The sequence below is a fragment of the Callithrix jacchus genome, chromosome 18 (assembly GCF_049354715.1).
Source record: "Callithrix jacchus isolate 240 chromosome 18, calJac240_pri, whole genome shotgun sequence".
Taxonomy (NCBI): Eukaryota; Metazoa; Chordata; class Mammalia; order Primates; family Cebidae; genus Callithrix; species Callithrix jacchus.
In genome coordinates, this window is record NC_133519.1 from 23,733,363 (window position 1) to 23,755,825 (window position 22,463).

Sequence of the window (22,463 nt, forward strand, 5' to 3'; positions counted from 1 at the left end):
CCTAATGCAGGGAAGAGATGGGATGGTGGAATGTCACTAGATGGTGGGACAACCGGCCCTAAAGGGCAGGAAGGAAAAGTTCTTCTGTTGTAATAGAAGCAAAGGGACGGGGAGAAAAGGTAGGATACACAGAAAGGCTCTGTGAACGTGGCCTCAGAAGGTACAGAGAGTTACTATCTGATAGCTCCCGCATTCTCTGTGAGTTCAGATGCGAGGCCCATTCCTGAAAGCAGAAGGAAAGAGGAGGAAGGCCAGACATTTCATAAAGCAGAAAAAGTGGAAAAATAACGTTCAGGAAATATTGGATGATAATATAAACTTAGCAGGTAGGAAGTCAGGACAGGAGGAATCTGAGTTAAGACAGTAGGAGTCTGAGGATTTTAGTAGAGAGAAGCCAATGGCATACAGAGGCCCCACTAAAATAAAATGATCATGCATGGGAATAATTCAAAAGCAAGCTGGAAGGACAGGAGGGTGTAATGGGAAAGTAACAGGGAGCATATCCGTTTAGCCAAGGTCCAGTGAAGAGCTACAGCTGGAGAACTAAAGCAGAGTTAAAGATCGTGGAGTTATGTTCAGTCAACCTTAAAGTTGATAACTCAATGTAAAAAAAAAAAAAAAAAAAAAAAAAAAAGGAAGTCACAAAGATATAAAGAAAATACCAATTGCTGAAAATCTTATCACCCAGACACAATCACTATAAATACTTTTTCCTTCCAAGCCATTTCTTTAGGTCTTTCTTCTTACTCTTACTTGGCCTGACATCACTTATAAACTGTGTCACCTTTTAGATCTCAGTTTCTTCACTTGAAAAATGAAGATCATCTCCATCTCTCACAAGGCTGACAAGAAAACTAAATGTGGTGAGGCACGTAGAGTACACAACGTAATGCCTGGCACATGGTGTGAGCATGACCCTTGCCTGCTCCTACAGCAAGCAGCGCTCACCCTGGCAGGATTCTCCCACTGGCACTAACTATTCTTCTTTCCATCCAGTATCACTTGCACAACATTCAGCAGAAATCCCTCCAAGTTTTGGTAAGTGCATGGCTCCCTATCAAACTTCTGAGGGGTTTTCCCTATTTTCACATTTTCTTGGGCATTTCCATAGGTCTAGGAAGGAGAGGATTAGATATCTGGGTTACATCATTAGCTTTAACAAAAGGTTCTAGCCCTTGGTCTTGGATTCTTTACATTTCTTCTGTAGTTGCCATGAGATACTTTTTAAAAGCTCTCCCTGTGAACAGTAAGACAATCTTTTTGAAGATAACTGATCTTTCCTATCTGAACCATTCTTTCATTATTTGCAGATTCAGTAACAATAACTTATTAAATTATCACTGCGCTAAGTGTTTCAGCGACAAAAAAAAAAAGATTACCTTTGACAGCGTAATTCCTCTCAAGGCACTTACAATTAAGTAGAAAAGTGAGATCAACACATAAGCATCTATAACCTAAGGCTGTCTGCGTCATTAAGCTGTAAACATACAGAAGACTTCCTTTTAGAAGGACCTTGCAGGATGGGGAGAATTCTGCAGAGAGACACGGTAGAGAGAACATTGAAGGTAGAAGGAATTTCATAAAAGAAATTGAACAGAATACTTTGCCTAAGGCATTGGAAAAATAGTGAAAGAAAAACTAGAAAGGTGGATTAATGTTATATTATGGAATACCTTCAATGCCAAGCTAAGGAGGTTTTCTTGGTTATAGAGGCAAAAACAAAGATACTGCTATTAGAGATTTTTAGCGAAGGAGACAGATTTTCAGAACTGTAATCTGGCAACAGAAAATCTGACTGGATGGGTGGACAACCAGTTAGGAAACCACTGCAACTCTCTAGGCAAGAGTTTTAACTAGGGTACCGGAAGAGAACAGAAAAGAAGGGATACGACAAAGGTAGAATCCACAGAAATTAGGAGAGACAGCGGAGAGGAAGGCATTGCCGATTCTACAGGGATGAATGATGAGACCAGAGAAGTAGCCTCAAGGACCTCAAATTCTATGTAAGAAACGAAAGTACTGTGGAACAGAGGGGTAGGCTTTTCTGGTTTTTAATCAATTTTAAGAGTTCGGAAAACTGGGAGGCAAATGGCAGGATGGTGATTACAGACTTGTGTCTCTCTGGATCACGGCTTATGACAAGGGTCAGCAAACTATGGCCTCTTTTTGTGCTTCCCATAAGCTATGAATGGTTATATTTTTAGATGGCTGTGGGAAAAGATACTTTGTGACATGTGAAAATTATATAAAATTCAAATTTCAGTGTCCATAGTTTTATTGGAACACAGCCATAGTCTGTCACTCATATAATGCCTATGGCTGCTCTTGCACTATAAGGACAGTGTTAAGTAGATACAGAGAACATTTAGCCTACAAGGCCTCAAACATTTACTATGTAATCTGCTAGAGAACATATTTGCCAATCTTTGGTTTAATATAGCAAAATGATGAGCTTTTAGCTAGGAATAGAATGTGTCTGAAAAAAGTAAAAAAAAAAAAGTTTCTCTCAAGTAAAATGTCTAAATTAAGGTGACTTTAAACTGAATGCAGTGGAGATTTTTTTAAATTCCAGGAAAAGTTGGGGATATCTATAATTATAGAGGGCAGAAGTCATAATGTGGGAGGGAGAAGAAATATTGGGAGGTAATCAGTGATTTCAACAATGCTTTTTGTCTCAGATGCTTATACACCAAACATGAAGAATGGGCAATAAATTAAGTGAATGAGATAGAAAGTGACAAAATAAGCTATACTCAGATAGGAGCTTAAAGGACCAGAGAAGAGAAAGAGCTTTAAATCAAAAAGCTACACTCTTCAGAAAAATGAACCAAAACACGAATAGGCAATAAAAAGGAAGACTAAGTAGCCTTTAAGTAAAGCATAAAGCTCAATCTCAAATACACATTAACGGATATAGTTATTTGCTCATCAAATTATAAAATTTTTAAAAAACCATTTATTTATTCAATAAGTATGTATTGAGATCATACTATGTGCTTCACACTGTACAGAGGTAAACAGATTAGATAAGGCCCTTGTCCTCATGGAACTCGCAGAGATAAACCTGAACCAATCATATATATATATAATTACAATTATCATATAGTGAAAAAAAACCCAGAGTTCACATGATCTCACTTATATGGTAAGTGCACAGAAGTCAAACTTGTAGACACAGAGTAAAATGGTGGTTACCAGACACTAAGGGGTGGGAGGATTAAGAAGATGTTGGCCAAAAGTCACAAATTTTCAGTTAGGAGGAGCAAGTTCAAGAGATCTATCACGTATCATGTTGACTACACTTAACAATATATTGTGTATTTGAAAATTAAGAGTGAATTTTAAGTGTTCTCGTCACAAAAAAATGACAAGTATATGAGGTAATATATGTTAAATAGCTTGATTTAGCAATTCCACCATGCAGACATAAATCAAAACATCAACTTATACACTATATGTAAAATTTTTACTCGTCAATTAAAAATATTTTAAACCCCCCTCCCTCAAGTGTCACGAAAGAATAATATGCCTGAAGGTATCAGAAAGGGAATGCGGATGGGTGGGGAGGAATCTCTGAAGGAAAGTGTCTATTTGTACCAAGTACTAGCAAACGTACAAGTAAAAGAGCACAAACACATATCCTATGCAAGTGTCAACTGTAACAATTCTTATGAATGACAACCTAATCACATCAGAATAAGCCATAAAACTAAACATTCTTTTCAATCAGTGATGGCTCATCTAGAAATTTATCCTGTGGAGGAACAGAGATGTGTGCAAACTTGAGCAAGATTTTCATCATGTTATTTTTAATCGCAAAAACTGAAAATAGAGCAAATGCCCAATTTAGGTTACAAGTTAAATTATGGCACATTCATACCATCATTTAAAATTAGGTTGCATTAGAATATTTAATAATGTGGCACATTCACAGTGCATGAGAGAAAAAAAAAGCAGGTCACAAACTAAGAACCAGAATGATTTTAATTTTTTAAGTCAAATTTTCATGTGATAAGAGTACACAGGTAATTTTTCTTTTGTTTTCTGGATTTCAAGTTTTCTGTAATCAATCTGTATTACTTTTGAAATAAAAAAAAATTTAAAAACAGACACCTGGATAATTTAGAGGCATTATCTAGTGAAGAAAGCATTTTGGAAAAAGGATGTACAAGGCTAAAAGCAAGAAGAAACAGAAGTTACGTCTCAGATGAATATACTTCAGACCTTTTGGCCATATGGGAAAACACGAATACATTTCTTACAAAGATCACAAAACTGGCACAGAAACATACAGCAATGCTTTCAACTGCTTAAATATTTGTCAGGTATATGCTATAGCATAGGTGCATCCCTCTCTACCCCTCACTCCCCAAACCCCTAAGTTGAAATCCCAACCCCTAAGGTGATAGTATTAGGAGGTGGAGCCTTTGGGAGGTGATTAGGTCATGAGGGAAAGGCCCCTGTGAATGAGATTACTGCCCTTATAAGAGAGGCCTTGGAGAGATTCCTTGCCTCTTTTGAATTGTGAGGACAAAATGAAAGACTTCTATCTATGAATGAGGAAGAAGGCTCTCACTGGACACCTTAAGTGCCAGAGCGATGATCTTGGACTTCTCAGCCTTTAAGAACGTTGAAAAATAAATGTTTTGTTATTTACAAGCTACCCAGTTTGTGATAGCTTATTATAACAGCCAGAACTAAGATCTTACAAATAGGATTACATAGGGTCTGACTTATTTGACTAAAAGCCAGGCAGTACAGAATTTGATTTGCCATACTAAATATTCATCTGAACTTGTGGGAAAATAGCTATAGAAAAGCTACTCAGAGTTGGCCAGAGAATATAACCCCCAGAGAATTACATTGATTAACCCACTGATAGCTCCTTCTGATAACTGTTAATATATCCAATTATTTATCAGAGATACTCTTGAACTACAGTTGAGTCAGGTTATCAGGTGAAATAAAATGTTTCACTTCGTATATGCAATGTCAAGCACAGCATCTAATTCATGTAACAACTATCAATTGTTTAGGTACAAATTAAAAGTTAGGTACAAACAAAGACCACCCTGATTTTGTTTAGATGAGAAGATATTTCTTTATAAGTCCAAGTTTACCTACTTTAATCTCGTGGTGAATGTTACAACAAGGTTTTGAATCTGTAAGAGAGGGGGCAGGGAATAGGTAGAATGAGGTAACTCTTTTGAGACAAAGTCTCACTCTGTTGCCCAGGCTGCAGTGCAGTGGCACAGTGTCAGCTCACTGCAACCTCTGCCTCCTGGGTTCAAGTGATTCTCCTGTCTCAGCCTCCCAAGTAGCTGGGACTATAAGCAAGCACCATCACACCCCAGCTAATTCTTGTATTTTTAGTAGAGATGGGGTTTCACCATGTTGGCCAGGCTGGTCTCAAACTCCTGACCTCAAGTGATGTGCCTGCCTCTGCCTCCCAAGGTGCTAGGATTATAGGCATGAGCCACTGCACCTGGCAGGAGGGTGTACTCTTAAATGATATTAAGGCTAGAGATCCTAGAAATACCAGATCTCTGTTCCTTGACAAATTGCTACTCTTAAAGGTAAATACCTATTAATGGAAAGCAAAGTAATATGGGGTCTAGAACTACACACAATGCAGAAAATTCTGATGACCTGGGCTGGACACAGCATCTGAGGCTTCACCCACTAGAAAATATAGCTAAATCCATATGCTATCCACCCATTAAAATTGTCATTTCTCCTCTATATTCCCTCTCAAGAAGTCAAAATAAAGAAAACTGAATGCTTTTCAAGAGGCCTTAAACTGTTTTAACAAATTGCTTTGTGAAATAAAGCAATGGGCAGGGGTGGAATACAGATGGCCAAGTCAGCCTGTTTCTCTTACAGGAGAAAAATGAAGACATTCTGATCCTCGTTTTACAAAGGAAAAACTTTTTTTTTCTAATAATATTTCCTTATGACAAAAATAATGCATGTTCACGATGGAAAAACAAAAGATACAGATGATCAAAAAGAGAAAAATTTACACTTTGTTATTTTTATAGGCATACAAAAACGCAAAGTTGTAGAGCTTTGATGGAACACCTAGCAAACTACTAGATCCACAGTTCTGAAGCAATGAAATACTTGACTTTTTGAAAATAGGATTATGTGAGGTCTGCTAATTATGTAGTATTTGTCCTACCATAAATTAAAATAGTTTAGGAATTAGAAACCTCTCTCAGAACAAGATTTAAATTGTTCTGGTTGCAAAAACTTCAACTGGAAATAAAATGTGGTCATTAGGCTGCATCTATGAGAAATTATTAGAGCTGCAAAACTCAGGATGAAACTCAAAGAAAATATAGAATAACGTGTATCTGCGTCTCTCTCACTCCTCAACTTGGAGTCATGTCATGAGCAAATGTCCACAGCTCTGCATTCGTTATTGCCTAGCTCTCACAGTTAAAAGGTAGAATCTTCCTGCTAAATTCTCAAGAGTGAAAAGCTTCTGAAAAAGAAATATACATTACAATTCTTTAATTTTTTCTGGAACTTTTAGCACAATAAATTTAGCAAATGGCAATAAGAACTTTACTGAAAAGGGCACAGCAAATCTACTGTTCATAAATGACAGGCTAGTATACTTGGAAAACCTATGGGAAAACTATTGAAACAACCAAGTTTGCTGAGGTAGTTTCAAAATAATATTTAATAGTCAATTTCTTTTCTTGTGAACTATGAGCACTTAGATTAATGGCAAAAACAGTATCACAACTGATCAGACGTGGTGGCTCATGCCTTAATCCCAGCACTTTGAGAGGCTGAGGCAGGCATTCAAGGTCAGGAATTCGAGACCAGCTTGAACAACATGATGAAACTCCATCTCTACCAAAAAATACAAAAATTAGCCATGTGTAGTGGCACACACCTGTAATCCCAGCTACTTGGGTGACTAAGGTGGGAGAATCGCTTGAACCCAAGAGGCAGAGGTTGCAGTGAGCCAAGCTGCACTGCTGCATTCCAGCCTGGGCAACAGAGTGAGACTCCATCTCAAAAAAAAAAAAAAAGTATCACAACATACAATATCTAAGAATTCAATTTCAAGGAATGTGCCAAACTCTAATAAAGAAAATTATGTATCTGCAATGAAACACATAAGATTAATACCTGAATAGAGAACTACCATGTTATTGAATGAATACACTTAATAAAATGCATAAATCTCTTCAAAAACTTTAAACAATTCTAAGAAATCTCATTAAAATTTTGGAACTTATAAAAATAATTCTAAATTTTCAGGGAAAAAAAGTCTGAAAACAGACTAATCAGGGGAGACTTGTCTTAAAAAAACATTCAAATGAACTTAAAAGTAATAAAAATGATTTTTTTTAAAAAAACAACTTTGTCAGTAATCAAAAATGGATGTGAAACAATTAAGACAACTAAAAGACCCTGTGTTTAGCTTTTTGATGAGAAAAAAATTTTGTACTTAACCATTTTTCAAGGATTGACATTTGAGTTAATAACCACCCAGAATCCTGAGTTATATAATCAGAAAGTTTAAAAAAAAAAAAGAGGGCCAGGCGCAGTGGCTCAAGCCTGTAATCCCAGCACTTTGGGAGGCTGAGGCAGGTGGATCACGAGGTCAAGAGATCGAGACCATCCTGGTCAACATGGTGAAACTCCGTCTCTACTAAAAATACAAAAATTAGCTGGGCATGGTGACGCATGCCTGTAATCCCAGCTACTCAGGAGGCTGAGGCAGGAGAATTGCTTGAACCCAGGAGGCGGAGATTGTGGTGAGCCGAGATAGCAGCACCATTGCACTCCCGCCTGGGTAACAAGAGTGAAACTCCGTCTCAAAAAAAAAAAAGGAGATACACACTCTGAGTTAAAGCATTTATTGATACTTTACTGGGGTTCAGTTTAACAAAATCATTTTTAAAAAATGATTTCCTTTGATGAAAACAGAGAAAGAGCGGAACAATTCATGGGAATCTTTCTGAATTTCACATAGGTGATGGGGGGATGAAAGCAGCAAACCACCTTAACATGTATGTACCTATGCAACAATCCTGCATAATCTGCACAACCCCAGAACCTAAATTACAATTAAAAAAAAAAAAAGAATTTGACAAGGATGCAGTTAGTCAGCTTACCTACAAAGAAAGATAAACAGGCTGGTTTCAGGCTTCTTTGGCATAGGAAATGTCAAATGAAATTACAGGGAAAATGTGGCATATATACACCACAGAATATTATGCAGCCATCAAAAACGATGAGTTCGTGTCCTTTGTAGGGACATGGATGAACCTGGAAACCACCATTCTCAGCAAACTGACACAAGAACAGGAAATCAAACACCACATGTTCTCCCTCATAGGCAGGTGTTGAACAATGAGAACACATGGACACAGAGAGGGGAGCACTGCACAATGGGGTCTGTTGGGGGAAACAGAGGAGGGACAGAAGGGGGTGGGGAGTTGGGGAGAGATAGCATGGGGAGAAATGCCAGATATAGGCGAAGGGGAGGAAGGCAGCAAATCACACTGCCACATGTGTACCTATGCAACAATCTTGCATGTTCTTCACATGTACCCCAAAACCTAAAATGCAATTAAAAGAAGGAAAAAAAAAAGAAAAAGAAATCAAAATAATCTAAAAATAGGAAAATTACTATGAAAGCAACAGAAGTGAACACTCTTTCTTGGTAGTAAGACTATAACTTTTTTAGGCTGAGTTTTCTGTATTAAGAATTACTTTCACCATTTAAAATAAAAGTTATAGCTCCCACTTTTCTGCCCTAAGTAACTAGATAATTGGGAAAATGTATGAAACAACAATTTAGAGCTGTTGAGTAACAATGAAGAACTGAGAGGTAAGCCTTGAACCCCTCCACACCGCTCATCTTACGGTCTGGAAAGCTGTCAGAATACAGCATAGGAAGAAGTAACATAAACAGAGCCTGGCAGTCTAGATGAATTGAGGAGACAGATAATGAGATGACAAGGATGCTAAAATTTGCAGGACTGAGTATGGAAAAGGAGGAGTGGCATAGAAATAGCTCCAGAGATCTGCAGAAGAACTCCCTTAAGCTTCTGGATGAGTACTGATCTGTGCAGGTAGGGAGAAGTTCTTTGAGGTTGGAGAAACAAACAAGAAAGAAGCAATAGGCTGAACAATACTCCGAGCTCACATAGGGCTAGAAACGAGGTAGGATTACTTCGTAATACACTGAGAAAATCCTTAGAAAGTTAATGCTTCTGTGGTGGGGCTAAATTAGCCCTAGATTGAAGGGCTGTTCCGGACCTGTGAGTCTTGGTCTGCTCAGGCTGCCATAACAAAATACCATAGACTGCATGGCTTAAATGACAGAAATTTTCTTACGATTCCAGAGGCTGATAAGTCCAAGATCAAGGCATAGGTTGAACATCCCAAACCCAAAAGTCTGAAATTAAAATGCTCCCAAATCTGTATCTTTCAATGCAACATGATGCCACAAGTGGAAAATCCCATACAGAACCTCATGTGATGAGTCACAGTCAAAACACAGTCTTTCTTTCTTGCACAAAATTATCTAAAATATTGTGTAAAATTGCCTTTGGCTTGTGTGTGTAATGTATTTACGAAACACAAATGAATTTCTTGTTTACACTGGGATCCCATCTCCAAGAAATCTCATTATGTATATTCAAATATTCAGATAAGGGATACTCAACCAAGCATTTCAGATAAGGGATATTCGACCTGTACCACCCAGTTTGGTTTCTGGTGAGTACTCTCTTTCTAACTTGCAGAGGGCCACCTTCTTGCTGTGTGCTTACATGGCATTTTCTCAGGGTGTTCCCGTGGAGAGAGCAAAGTCTCTAGTGTCTCTTCTTATGAGCTATTCATCCCATCATAAGGACTCCACCTTCATAACCTCATCCAACTTTAATTACTTCCCAAAGACCCCATCTCCTAATATCATATTGGAAGCCATAAGGCTTAAATACATAAATATGGGAAGAAAAGTATTCAGTCTATAGCATCCACTCTAATACAGCTTAAAACAAAAACTCAAAATCATCATACTGAGTCAAAGTAATTTACTATGTAAAGCCCAACAATGAAATATTCACAATGGTCTAGCATCCAGTCAAAAGTCACCAACCATGTGAATGGTGGGAGAATATGATCATGTCAGGGAAAAAAATATCAATAGAAAAAAACAGAAATGGCACAGATAATAAAATTAGACAAGCCCTCTAAAAGTTATAAACCTTACACATATGCTTCTATCGATAAAGAAATTATGAATATAATGAATAGAAGAAATGAGGATATTAAAAGACCCATGTGGAAAACCTGGAGATTAAAAATGCAACATCTGAATGAAAAATAAACTGAATGGAATTAGGTTACATTGTTGAGAAAAGATCAACTAACTTGATGACAGCAATTGAAACTATGTAAAATGAAGCACACAGTAGGGGAAAAAAGAGAAATGCAATGAAAAAAAAGAGCCCCAGTACCTGCAAGAAAATAACAAGCAGTCTAAAATGGTGTGATTGTACTCCTAGAAGAGGAAAGAAGAGAAAAATATTTGAAGACAAAATTTCCAGATTTCATGAAAATTATAAACTCACATACCAGAAGCTCAATGAATCCCAACCAGAAAAAAATAAGAAAACTACACCAAGTGATACTACCATCAAACTGTGGAAAACCAAACAAAGAGAAAATCCTGAAAGCAACAAAAGGAAAAAACACATTACGTACAGAACAAAGATAAGAATTATTATAGATATTGTCAGAAACTCTGAAGACAAGAAAATGGAATAACAACTCTAAGGCCCTAAAAAAGGGCAAAAACTAACAAACTAGATAGAATTCTGTACCCAGAAGAATAGTATTCCAAAATGAAAATGACAAATAGACTTTTTCAGATGAGTAAGAGCTAAGAATACATACCGCCAGCAGATTTATCTTAGAGAGTATGTTAAAATTTTCCAAGAAGAAAGAAAATTATACTGACAGAAATCTAAACTCAAAGAATTGGAGAGCATCAGTAGTGCCAATAAGTGTGGGTAAACAAGTTTTTTCATTTTTAATCTCTTAAAATTTGGCTTTTATGTTTTAAATATTTTAGTATTAAAATAACTATTTTTATTCAAACATTTTTAAAGCAAAAATAATAATGCATTAAGAGGTAGATAACATAAGAACTAAAAGTATCACAACAAGAGCACAAAGGATGAAAGAGGAAAAATGTAAATTTACTGTTCTGAGGTTCTTACACTATATGTAAATGTTTTAATATTATATGAAGGTCAATTGTGATAAATTAAAAATATAGGTTAAAAAACATAAGGCATCCACCAAAAATATGAAACAGAAAAGTACAGATAATAAACAAAAAAGATGAAGTGGAATCCTAAAAAAATACTTAACCAGGTAGAAGGCAAAGAATGCTGTCTCTCACTGCTTTGCAACATCTTGCTGGAGTCCTAGCAAATGCAGTAAGTCAAGAACAGGAAATGAAACAGACTGGGAGGGAAGAAATAAAACTGTCCTTTATTCACAGATCACATCTCCTATGTAGGAAATATGATAAAATTTTTTTTAAAACTCTTGAAACTAACTAGCAATTATAACAAAGTTGCAGAATGCAAGGTTAATGTACAAAAGTCAGTCATTTTCCCGCATTCCAGTAATAAGTACAATTTGAAATTTAAAAAATACTATTTACATTGGCATTCCCCAAATATAATATTTAAGTATAAATCTAACAAAATATGCACAAGATCTGTATGAGGAAAACTACAAACTCTGATGAAAGAACTTAAAGAAGAAATAAATGGAGAGCTATTCCACATTCATGGATAGGAAAACTCAATACTGTCCAGATAACAGTTCTTCCCAACTCAATCTATAGATTCAGCTCAATCCCAATCAAAATCTCAGCAAGTGAGTTATTTTGTAAATATCAACAAATTGATTCTAAAGTGTATACAGGAGGCAAAAGATCCAGAATATCCAACAAAAATTGAAGAATAAAGCCAGAGAAATGACACTACCCACCAAAAGTGGGCAAAGGATATGAACAGACACTTTACAAAAGAAGACATACATGAGGCCAACAAACATATGAAAAAATGCTCATCATCACTGGCCATTAGAGAAATGCAAATCAAAACTACACTGAGATACCATCTCACACCAGTTAGAATGGCGATTGTTAAAAAATCTGGAGACAACAGATGCTGGAGAGATATGAACACTTTTACACCGCTGGTGGGAGTATAAATTAGTTCAACCATTGTGGAAGACAGTGTGGCGATTCCTCAAGGACCTAGAAATAGAAATTCCATTTGACCCAGCAATCCCACTACTGGTTATATAGCCAAAGGATTATAAATTGTTCTACTATAAGGACACATGCACACAAATGCTCATTGCAGCACTGTTTACAATAGCAAAGACATGGAACCAACCCAAATGCCCATCGATGATAGACTGGACAGGGAAAATGTGGCACATATACACCGTGGAATACTATGCAGCCATCAAAAATGATGAGTTCCTGTCCTTTGTAGGGACATGGATGAACCTGGAAGCCATCATTCTCAGCAAACTGACACAAGAGCAGAAAATCAAACACCACATGTTCTCCCTCATAGGCAGGTGTTGAACAATGAGAACACATGGACACAGGGAGGGGAGCACTACACACTGGGGTCTGTTGGGGGGAAATAGGGGAGGGACAGTAGGGGGTGGGGAGTTGGGGAGAGATAGCATGGGGAGAAATGCCAGATATAGGTGATGGGGAGGGAAGGCAGCAAATCACTGCCACATGTGTACCTATGCAACTATCTCGCATGTTCTTCACAAATACCCCAAAACCTAAAATGCAATAAAAATAAATAAATAAATAAAAACAAATAAATAAAAGAGAAAAGAGGGACATTATATAATGGTTAAAGGCTTTGTCCAACAGGAAAATCACAATCTTAAACATACATGCACCTAACACTGGAGCTCCCAAATTTATAAAACTATTACTAACAGACCTAAGAAATGAGACAGACAGCAACACAGTAATAATGGAGGACTTTAATATACCACTGACAGCACTAGACAGGTCATCAAGACAGAAAGTTAAAGACACAATGGATTTAAACTATACCTTGAAACAAATGGACTTAATAGAAATATACAGAACATTTCATCCAACAACTGCAGATACACATTTTATTCAACAGAGCATGGAACTTTCTCTAAGATAGACAATATGATAAGCCATAAAACAAGCCTCAATAAATTTAAGAAAATTGAAATTGTATCAAGCATCCTCTCAGACAACAGAGGAATAAAACTGGAAATCAACTCTAAAAGGAACCTTTAAAACCATACAAATATATGGAAATTAACCCACTCCTGATTGATCATTGGGTCAAAAATAATATCAAGATGGAATTTAGAAATTCTTCAAACTCCATGACAATAACGGCACAACGTATCAAAGCTTCTGGGATAGAGTAAAGGTGGTGCTAAGAGGTAAGTTCATAGCCCTAAACACCTACATCAAAAAGTCTGAAAGGGTCTGCGAAGCCTGAGTCCTGTCCTCTCGCTCTCCTCCCCGGGCAGCATGAGCTTCACCACTCACTCCTCCTTTTCCACCAACTACTGGTCTGTGGGCTCCGTCCGGGTGCCCAGCTATGGCGCCCGGCCGGTCAGCAGGGCGGCCAGCGTCTATGCAGGCGCCGGGGGCTCTGGTTCCCGCGTCTCCGTGATGCGCTCCACCAGCATCCGGAGCGGCATGGGGGTCGGGGGCCTGGCCGGGGGGATGGCCAGGGGTCTGGCAGGAATGGGAGGCATCCAGAACGAGAAGGAGACCATGCAAATCCTGAACGACTGCCTGGCCTCCTACCTGGACAGAGTCAGGAGCCTGGAGACCGAGAACCGGAAGGTGGAAAGCAAAATCCGGGAGCACCTGGAGAAGAAGGGACCCCAGGTCAGAGACTGGGGCCATTACTTCAAGACCATCGAGGACCTGAGGGCTCAGATCTTCTCAAATACTGTGAACAACGCCCACATTGTTCTGCAGATTGACAATGCTCCTCTTGCTGCTGATGACTTTAGAGTCAAGTATGAGACAGAGCTGGCCATGTGCCAGTCTGTGGAGAGCGACATCCATGGTCTCCGCAAGGTCATCGATGACACCAATGTCACTCGGCTGCAGCTGGAGACAGAGATCGAGGCTCTCAAGGAGGAGCTGCTCTTCATGAAGAAGAACCATGAAGAGGAAGTAAATGGCCTACAAGCCCAGATTGCCAGCTCTGGATTGACCGTGGAGGTAGATACCCCCAAATCTCAGGACCTTGCTAAGATCATGGCAGAAATCCGGGCTCAGTATGACAAGCTGGCTCGGAAGAACCGAGAGGAGCTGGACAAGTACTGGACTCAGCTGATTGAGGAGAGTACCACAATAGTCACCACACAGTCCACTGAGGTTGAAACTGCTGGGATGACACTCACAGAGCTGAGATGTACAGTCCAGTCCTTGGAGACTGACCTGGACTCCAAGAGAAATACAAAGATCAGCTTGGAGAACAGCCTGAGGGAGGTGGAGGCCCACTATGCCCTGCAGATGGAGCAGCTCAACGAGATCCTGCTGCACCTGGAGTCAGAGCTGGCACAGACCCGGGCAGAGGGACAGCACCAGGCCCAGGAGTACAAGGCTCTGTTGAACATCAAGGTCAAGCTGGAGGCTGAGATCGCCACCTACCGTCGCCTGCTGGAAGATGGGGAGGACTTCAGTCTCAGTGATGCCTTGGACAGCAGCAGCAACTCCATGCAAACCATCCAAAAGACGACCATCCGCCGGATAGTGGATGGCAAAGTGGTGTCTCAGACCAATGACACCAAAGTTCTGAGACATTAGGCCAGCAGAAGCAGGGGACCCTTGGGGGAGCAGGAGGCCAATAAAAAGTTCAGAGGTCAAAAAAAAAAAAAAAAAAAGTCTGAAAGAGCACAAACTGACATTCTAAGGTCATAACTCAAGGAACTAAGGAAACAAAAACAAACCAAACCCAAACCCACCAGAAGAAAGGAAATAACCAAGATCAGAACAGAACTAAATGAAATTGAAATTAAAAAAAAAAAAGTATCAATGAAACAAAAAGCTGGTTCTTTGAAAAGATAAAATGATAGACCAGTAGCAAGATTAACCAAGAAGAAAAGAGAGAAAATCCAAATAATCTCATTAAGAAATGAAACAGGAGATATTACAACTGACACCACTGAAATACAAAACAGCATCCAAGGCTACTACCAACAGCTTTATGCACGTAAACTAGAAAACCTAGAAGACATGGATAATTCCTGGAAAAATACAACCCTCCTAGCTTAAGTCAGGAAGAAGTGAATACCCTGAACAGCCAGTAACAAGCTGTGAGGTTGAAATGGTAGTTTAAAAATTACCAACAACAACAAAAAGTTCCAGGAGCAGACAGATTCATAGCAGAATTCCACCAGACATTCAAAGATTTGGTACCAATCCTTTTGACATGATTCCACAAGCTAGAGAAAGAGGGACCCTCCCTAATTCATTCTATGAAACCAGCATTACCCTAATACCAAAACAACAAGAGGACCTAACAAAAATAGTAAACTATGGACTGAAATCCCTGATGAACACAGATGCTAAAATTCTTAACAAAATACTAGCTAACCAAATCCAACAACATATCAGAAAGTAATCCACCATGATCAAGTGGATTTCATACCAGGGATGAAGGGATGGTTTAACATACAAGTCAAAAAATGTGATACACCACATAAACAGAATTAACAACAAAAATTACATGATTATCTCAATATATGCAGAAAAAGCATTCAACAAAATCCAGCATTGCTTTATGATTAAAGCTCTCAGCAAAAAGGGCATACAAGAGATATACCTCAATGTAATAAAAGCCATCTATGACAAACCCACAGCCAACATAATACTGAATGGGGAAAGTTGGAAGCACTCTCTCTGAGAAATGGAACAAGACAAAGATGCCCACTCTCACCACTCCTCTTCAACATAGTACTGGAAGTCCTAGCCAAAGCAATCAGACAAGAAAAAGAAATAAAGAACATCCAAATTGGTAAAAAGAAAATCAAACTGTCATTGTTTGCTGACAATAAGATCATTTACTTTAAAAACCCTCAAGACTCCTCCAGAAAGCTCCTAGAGCTAATAAAAGAATTAAGCAAGCCAGGCATGGTGGCTTATGCCTGTAATCCTAGCACTTTGGGAGGCCAAGGCAGGTGCATCACAAGGTCAGGAGTTCGAGACCAGCTTGGCCAGTATGGTGAAACCCCACCTCTACTAAAAATACAAAAATTAGCCAGGCCTGCTGGCACGTGCCTACAGTTCCAGCTACTCAGGAGGCTGAGGAAAAAGAATTGCTTAAACCTGGGAGGTGGAGGTTTCAGTGAGCCAAGATCACACCACTGCACTCCAGCCTGGGTGACAGAGTGAGACTTTGTCTTTAAAGAAAAAAAAGAATTAAGCAAAGTTTCCAGACAGAAGATTAATGTACACAAATCAGTAGCCCTTCTATATACCAACAGTGACCAAGCAGAGAATCAAATCAAGAACTCAACCCCTTTTACAATAGCTGCAAAAATAATAAAATACTTAGGAATACACCTAGCCAAGGAGGAGGAAGACCTCTACAAGGAAAACTATAAAACAGTGCTGAAAGAAATCATAGATGACACAAATAAAAGGAAGCACATCCCATGCTCATAGATAGATAGAATCAATATTGTGAAAATGATCATATTGCCAAAAGTAATTTATAAATTCAAGGTAATCCCCATCAAAATACCACTATCATTCTTCACAGAATTAGAAAAAACAATTCTAAAATTCATATGGAACCAAAAAAGAGCCCACATAGCCAAAGCAAGACTAAGCAAAAAGAACAAATCTGGAGGCATCAAACTACCTGATTTCAAACTATACTATAAGGTTACAGTTAACAAAACAGCATGGTACTGGTGTAAAAATGGGCACATAGACCAATGGAACAGAATAGAGAACTCAGATATAAACCCAAACACTTATAGCCAACTGATCTTCGACAAAGCAAACAAAAACATAAAGTGGGGAAAAGACACCCTTGTCAACAAATGGTGATAGGATAATTGGCTTGCCACATGTAGGAGAATGAAACTGGATCCTCATCTCTCACCTTATACAAAAATCAACTCAAGATGGATTATGGGCTTATATCTAAGACCTGAAACTAAAAATTCTAGAAGATAATATAGGAAAAACCCTTCCAGCCATTGGCTTAGGCAAGGATTCCATGACCAAGATCCCAAAAGCAAATGCAATAAAAACAAAGATAAATAGGACTAAACTAAAGAGCTTTTGCACAGCAAAGAACAGTCAGCAGAGTAAACAGACAACCCACAGAATGGGAGAAAATCTTCATAATCTATACATCCAACAAAGGACTAATATCCAGAATCTACAACGAATTCAAATCAGTAAGAAAAAAAAACAAAACAAAACAAGCAATCCCATCAAGAAGTGGGCTAAGGACATAAACAGACAATTCTCAAAAGATAGACAAATGGCCAACATATGAAAAAATGCTCAACATCACTAATTATCAGGGAAATGCAAATCAAAACCACAATGAGATACCACTTTATTCCAAGAATGGCCATAATTAAAAAATCAAAAAAACAGTAGATGTTGGTATGTATGTGGTTAACAGGGAACACTTCTAAGCTACTGGTGGAAATGTAAGCTAGTACAGCCACTATGGAAAACAGTGTGGAGACTCCTTAAAGAACTAAAAGTAGAACTACCATTTGATTCAGCAATCCCGCTACTGGGTATCTACCCAGAGGAAAAGAAATCATTGTATGAAAAAGATACTTGCACACACGTTTATAACAGCAAAAATTACAACTGCAAAATCATGGAATCAATCCAAATGCTCCTCAATCAACAAGTGAATAAAGAAACTATGAAGTTTTATTTATATATACACAATGGAATACCACTCAGCCATAAAAATAAATGAATTAACGGCATTTGCAGTGACCTTGATGAGACTGGAGGCTATATATTCTAAGTGCAGTAACTCAGGAATGAAAACAAAACATCAGATGTTTTCACTGATATGTGGGAGCTAAGCTATGAGGATGCCTAGGCATAAGAATAATACAATGGATTTTGGGGACTTGGGGGGAAGGAAAGGGTGAGGCATAAAAGACTACAAATAGGGTGCAGTGTGCACTGCTTGGGTGATGGCGGCACCAAAATCTCGCAAATCACCACTAAAGAACTTATGTAACCAAATGCCACCTGCATCCCAACAAATTTAAATTTTTTTAAAAAATAGCTAAAGCATAAACTAAATTAACTGAAAGGTAAAACAGACAAATCAACAATTATGTTTGAAGATTTCAATATTCCTCCTCAGTAAAAAACCTCAGTTAAAAAAAGAAGTCCTGAATGACATAACTTAACATTTTAGAATATTACAACCCAAATAAAGCAGAATACATATTCTTTTGAAGTGAATTATTAAACACTTACCAGGATAAACATATTCTGAGCCATATAATGAGTCTCAATAAATGTATAAAGAATGAAATCTATGTTGTTGGACCACAGTGAAATTAGAACAGAAACAACTCTGAAAAAAAAATCCCCAAATATTTGGAAATTAAAGGAGGCTGAGGCAGGGAAATCGCCTGAACCGGGAGACAGAGGTTACAGGGAGCCGAGATCACGCCACTGCACTCCAGCCTGGCCACAAAGCAAGACTCTGTCTTTTTTAAAAAAAAAAAAGGAACTAGAAACATAAAACTTCAAAGAAAACATAGGAGAAAATGTAACTTTAGATTAGAATCTTTTAGGTAGGCAAGAATAAAAGAAAAGTATAAGCTGGGCACGGTGGCTCACATCTGTAATGCCAGCACTTTGGGAGGCTGAGGTGGGTGGATCACCTGAGGTCAGGAGTTTGACACCAGCCTAGCAAAGATGGTGAAACCCTGTCTCTAATAAAAATACAAAAATTAGCCGGGCAGGGTGGCAGGGAAGCATCTGTAATCCCAGCTACTTTGGAGGCTGAAGCAGGATAATCACTTGAGCCTGGGAGGTGGAAGTTGCAGTGAGCCAAGACTGCACCACTGCATTCCAGCAGCAGCAGCAGAAGATGAAGAAGGTGGAGGAGGAGGAGGAGGGGGGAGGGGGTAGGAGGAAGGAGAAGGAAGAGGAAGAAGAAGGAGAAGGAGAAGGAGAAGAAGAAGAAAGGAGGAGGAGGAGGAGGGAGAAAGAAGGAAGAAGAAGAAAATGAGTAAGTTAGACTGTATCAAAATTAAAGACTTTTCCACAACAGAGAGGATTAAGGAAATGAAGAAGTAAACATAGGCCAGGAGAAAATATTTGCAAAACATGTCTCTAATAAGGACTTACATCCAGAATATGTAAATTTTTCCAATACAATGACAATAGTTTTATAAAATGGGAAAAATACTTGAATAGACACTTCAAAAAGGAAATACAAATGGCAGACATGGATGTGAAAAGATGCTCAACATTATCATTAGATTATGATCTCCAAATTAAAATCATGAGATAGCACTATACACCCACTCAAATGGCTAATATTTTTTTAAACTGACAATTCCAAATGGTAACAAAGAAGTGGAACAACTACAACTCTCCTACGTATCTCATGGGAAAGGAAGGTCATACAGCCACTTTGGAAAACAGAGGCAATTTCTTATCAACATACACTTAGTATATCATGCAGTAATCCCACTCCTAGGTATTTACACAAGAGAAATGAATTAGGTCCATACAAGATGTATGCAAATATTGATAATGGCCTTATAAGTCAAGGACCAAAGAGGAACAACCCAAATATCATCTAATGGGGAAGGGATAACAAATTTAGGTATATCTTTGTAATGGACTAATATTAAGAAAAAGGAAGAAACTGCTGATATATAGATCTTGGATGAACCTCAGAAGTATTCTACTAAGTTAAAGAAGCCAAACACAAAAGATTAGATATCGTTTGTTTCCATTTATATGAAATTCTTGGAAAGTCAAAATCATAGAAAGCAGTGGTTGTCTGTGGCTGCAGTTGGGGAAAGAAACTAAAAAGTGGCGTGAAGGAGCTTTTTTGGAGATGATGGAAATGTTTTTTTTATTTTTATAGTGATTGTATAATTCCATATTAATCAAAACTCTATACATTTAAAATGAGCACATTTTACTACATGTAAATTATGTTATTAAAGCTATTATTAGAAGTTAGGCACTTTGATGTTTTAAACTTAATTTCCATGTGCTCATTCTGAGCTCTAACTTAAGTTGTTAACATGGTGATTTAGCCAGGCATTTATTGGTTATATTCTAGTGGTTTTTATTCGAAGTCCTTCAGGATTACAGTCACAGAAAATACCAGGATTATTATGCTCAGGGACAGCCATTCAGAAGATATGCATGAGGTAAACTGCAAATATCCTTCTGTAACTGGTGAGGAACTAGAACTAGAGATAGAGATTTGGGAGTCATTTGCAGAAAACAGTAGAAACCATGGAGTTGATAAAATTATACTCTTCTTTCACTCCACTTCTCACTTTTTACTAATCTACAGAATCATGGGAAATGCTTAGTCAAATTTGAAATACATGAATGATTTCAGTTTTTAAAAGGTCAGCTTTTCCATGAGATCAAAGTGTTAGCACCATTGAATTTAAAAACACTGTATATCTTCGAATTCTTACCTCACCTGGTTTAATTTTTCAGTCTGATTCAGCCTTGAAGTCTCCACTACATTTAAGTTGGAAGTCTTTTCCATGCTCATTATTTGCTTCGGTGGTTCCATGTTTGAAGTGGGTTGTGAAAAGCATGCCTTTGCTACCGGAAAGCCTGTGGAGTATGACCCTTGTTTCATTCTAAATGGCTGGGTAAAAATCTTACCTTTTGTGAGTAACAGAAGAAGAGAAAAATTGTCACTAGCAACTTCTATTTCATTTTCTGGTAGCTATATATAGAGGCTACTGTGAGCTAACTGCCTTCAACTTAGAAGTAAAAATTAAGAAAGCTTACATTTTTATATTAAGCCAAAACTTACATATAAGTTATTAGTCATCCATAGAGGAAAACAGAGATCTTAAGTGTTACCAAAAAGGTTGGAGTTATCTAAAACTCCACTTAAGGTCACCTGAATGTAATTACAGAGAGGTGGGATTCATATGTAAAAAGCTGTATCTCATTTAGGAGACAAAAAAGTCTCCAAGCCTGAAACTGGATAACTACTAGTAGTAGCACAATTCTGGGAGGATGAAAAACTACAGAATAAAGTATAAATTCTTTAAGATTTGCAGGAAGGGGGAATAACACTGGAAAGGTGTATTCTGTTATGCGACATGAAAGATACATCACAGGACTTCTCCACAGCCTAGCTCTTTACCCTAAAGGTCAAGTTCACCAAAAAAGAAAAAAATAAAAGTTACTTCAAGATATCCTGATGACAAAGGTAGGAACCATGAATGGAGAACATGAACAGAATCACTGGAAAGGAATATTCACCCCTCTCACCACAACTATTCAATAAATTGGTAAAGTGCTTTCTACAACTCATAATAGAGTTAGTCTTCCTATGTTTGAGGACTTCAAGAATACTGATAAAGTTGAGGGCTAGACTTAATATACTTGGTGGCCTCCAGAGCCTTCCTAACCAAGTATATTCTCATACCCTCAAACTACATCACCCACCACAGTGTAAATATTGGTTTATAAACTTGTGACACATCCTCATGGTTCACCTACGTTAATCTAAATGCAGATTTTGGAGAAAAAGAAACTCACAGAAATAGGCATAGAATTCTCCCAAATATTCTCCCACCAATGCTCAGTGTATTAACTGTATTATTGTCTAGGGAGATATTACGCAGATGGTCATGTCAGTCTTTTGAGTCTTCAGTATGTCTTTTGAGCCTTTAATAGACATAGTGTTTGGGCAGAAAAGCACTGGATGGGTAGCAATAAGAGCAGGGAACTAACTCTAGCTGTACCACTACCACTTTTCCAGCCATGTGACTTTGGAAAAGCCATTTAATTTTCCAGAGCTTTGGTTTCCTTATCTATAAGACAGGGTTACTCACCCTACCTAATACAGTAATGAGAATGCAAGGTTAAATGCTATACAGATAAGGTGGTTATCACTACACCACAAAACTTACCAGTGTCTCCTAGGATAAGCCCCAGTGACGGCAAAGATTAGATGGGTTAATGTTAATCATTTTTTTAAGTATTTTAACTTTTCATTCTACTTATAGCTTCTATGCAATGAATACAGCTATTCATGTAAATTTACAGTGTTCTAGAGAGAGCAGATCTTGTGGTTTTAAAAATAATAATACCTAACACTAATTATGAGCTTACTAAATGCCAAGCACTTTACAGA

The 22,463-nt window shown here is 37.9% G+C and overlaps 1 protein-coding gene and 1 pseudogene across 15 annotated transcripts in view; one reads left to right on the plus strand and one right to left on the minus strand.

Moving 5' to 3' along the window:
* Positions 1–22,463, minus strand: part of TDRD5 (tudor domain containing 5) — a 96,834-nt gene that overhangs the window by 59,636 nt on the left and 14,735 nt on the right. For 10 of the 15 annotated variants that reach the window (XM_035279257.3, XM_078356216.1, XM_078356215.1 and 7 more), the window contains one exon: positions 20,784–20,974. The exons of 1 other annotated variant lie outside the window; for it this stretch is intronic. In XM_035279257.3, the coding sequence (XP_035135148.2) occupies positions 20,784–20,974 (191 nt within the window). The remainder of the gene's footprint in view (positions 1–20,783; positions 20,975–22,463) is intronic. 4 more of the 15 variants (XM_035279262.3, XM_078356217.1, XM_054247409.2 and 1 more) reach the window with 1 other exon arrangement.
* On the plus strand, positions 13,562–14,964 carry LOC108588928 (keratin, type I cytoskeletal 18 pseudogene; annotated as a pseudogene).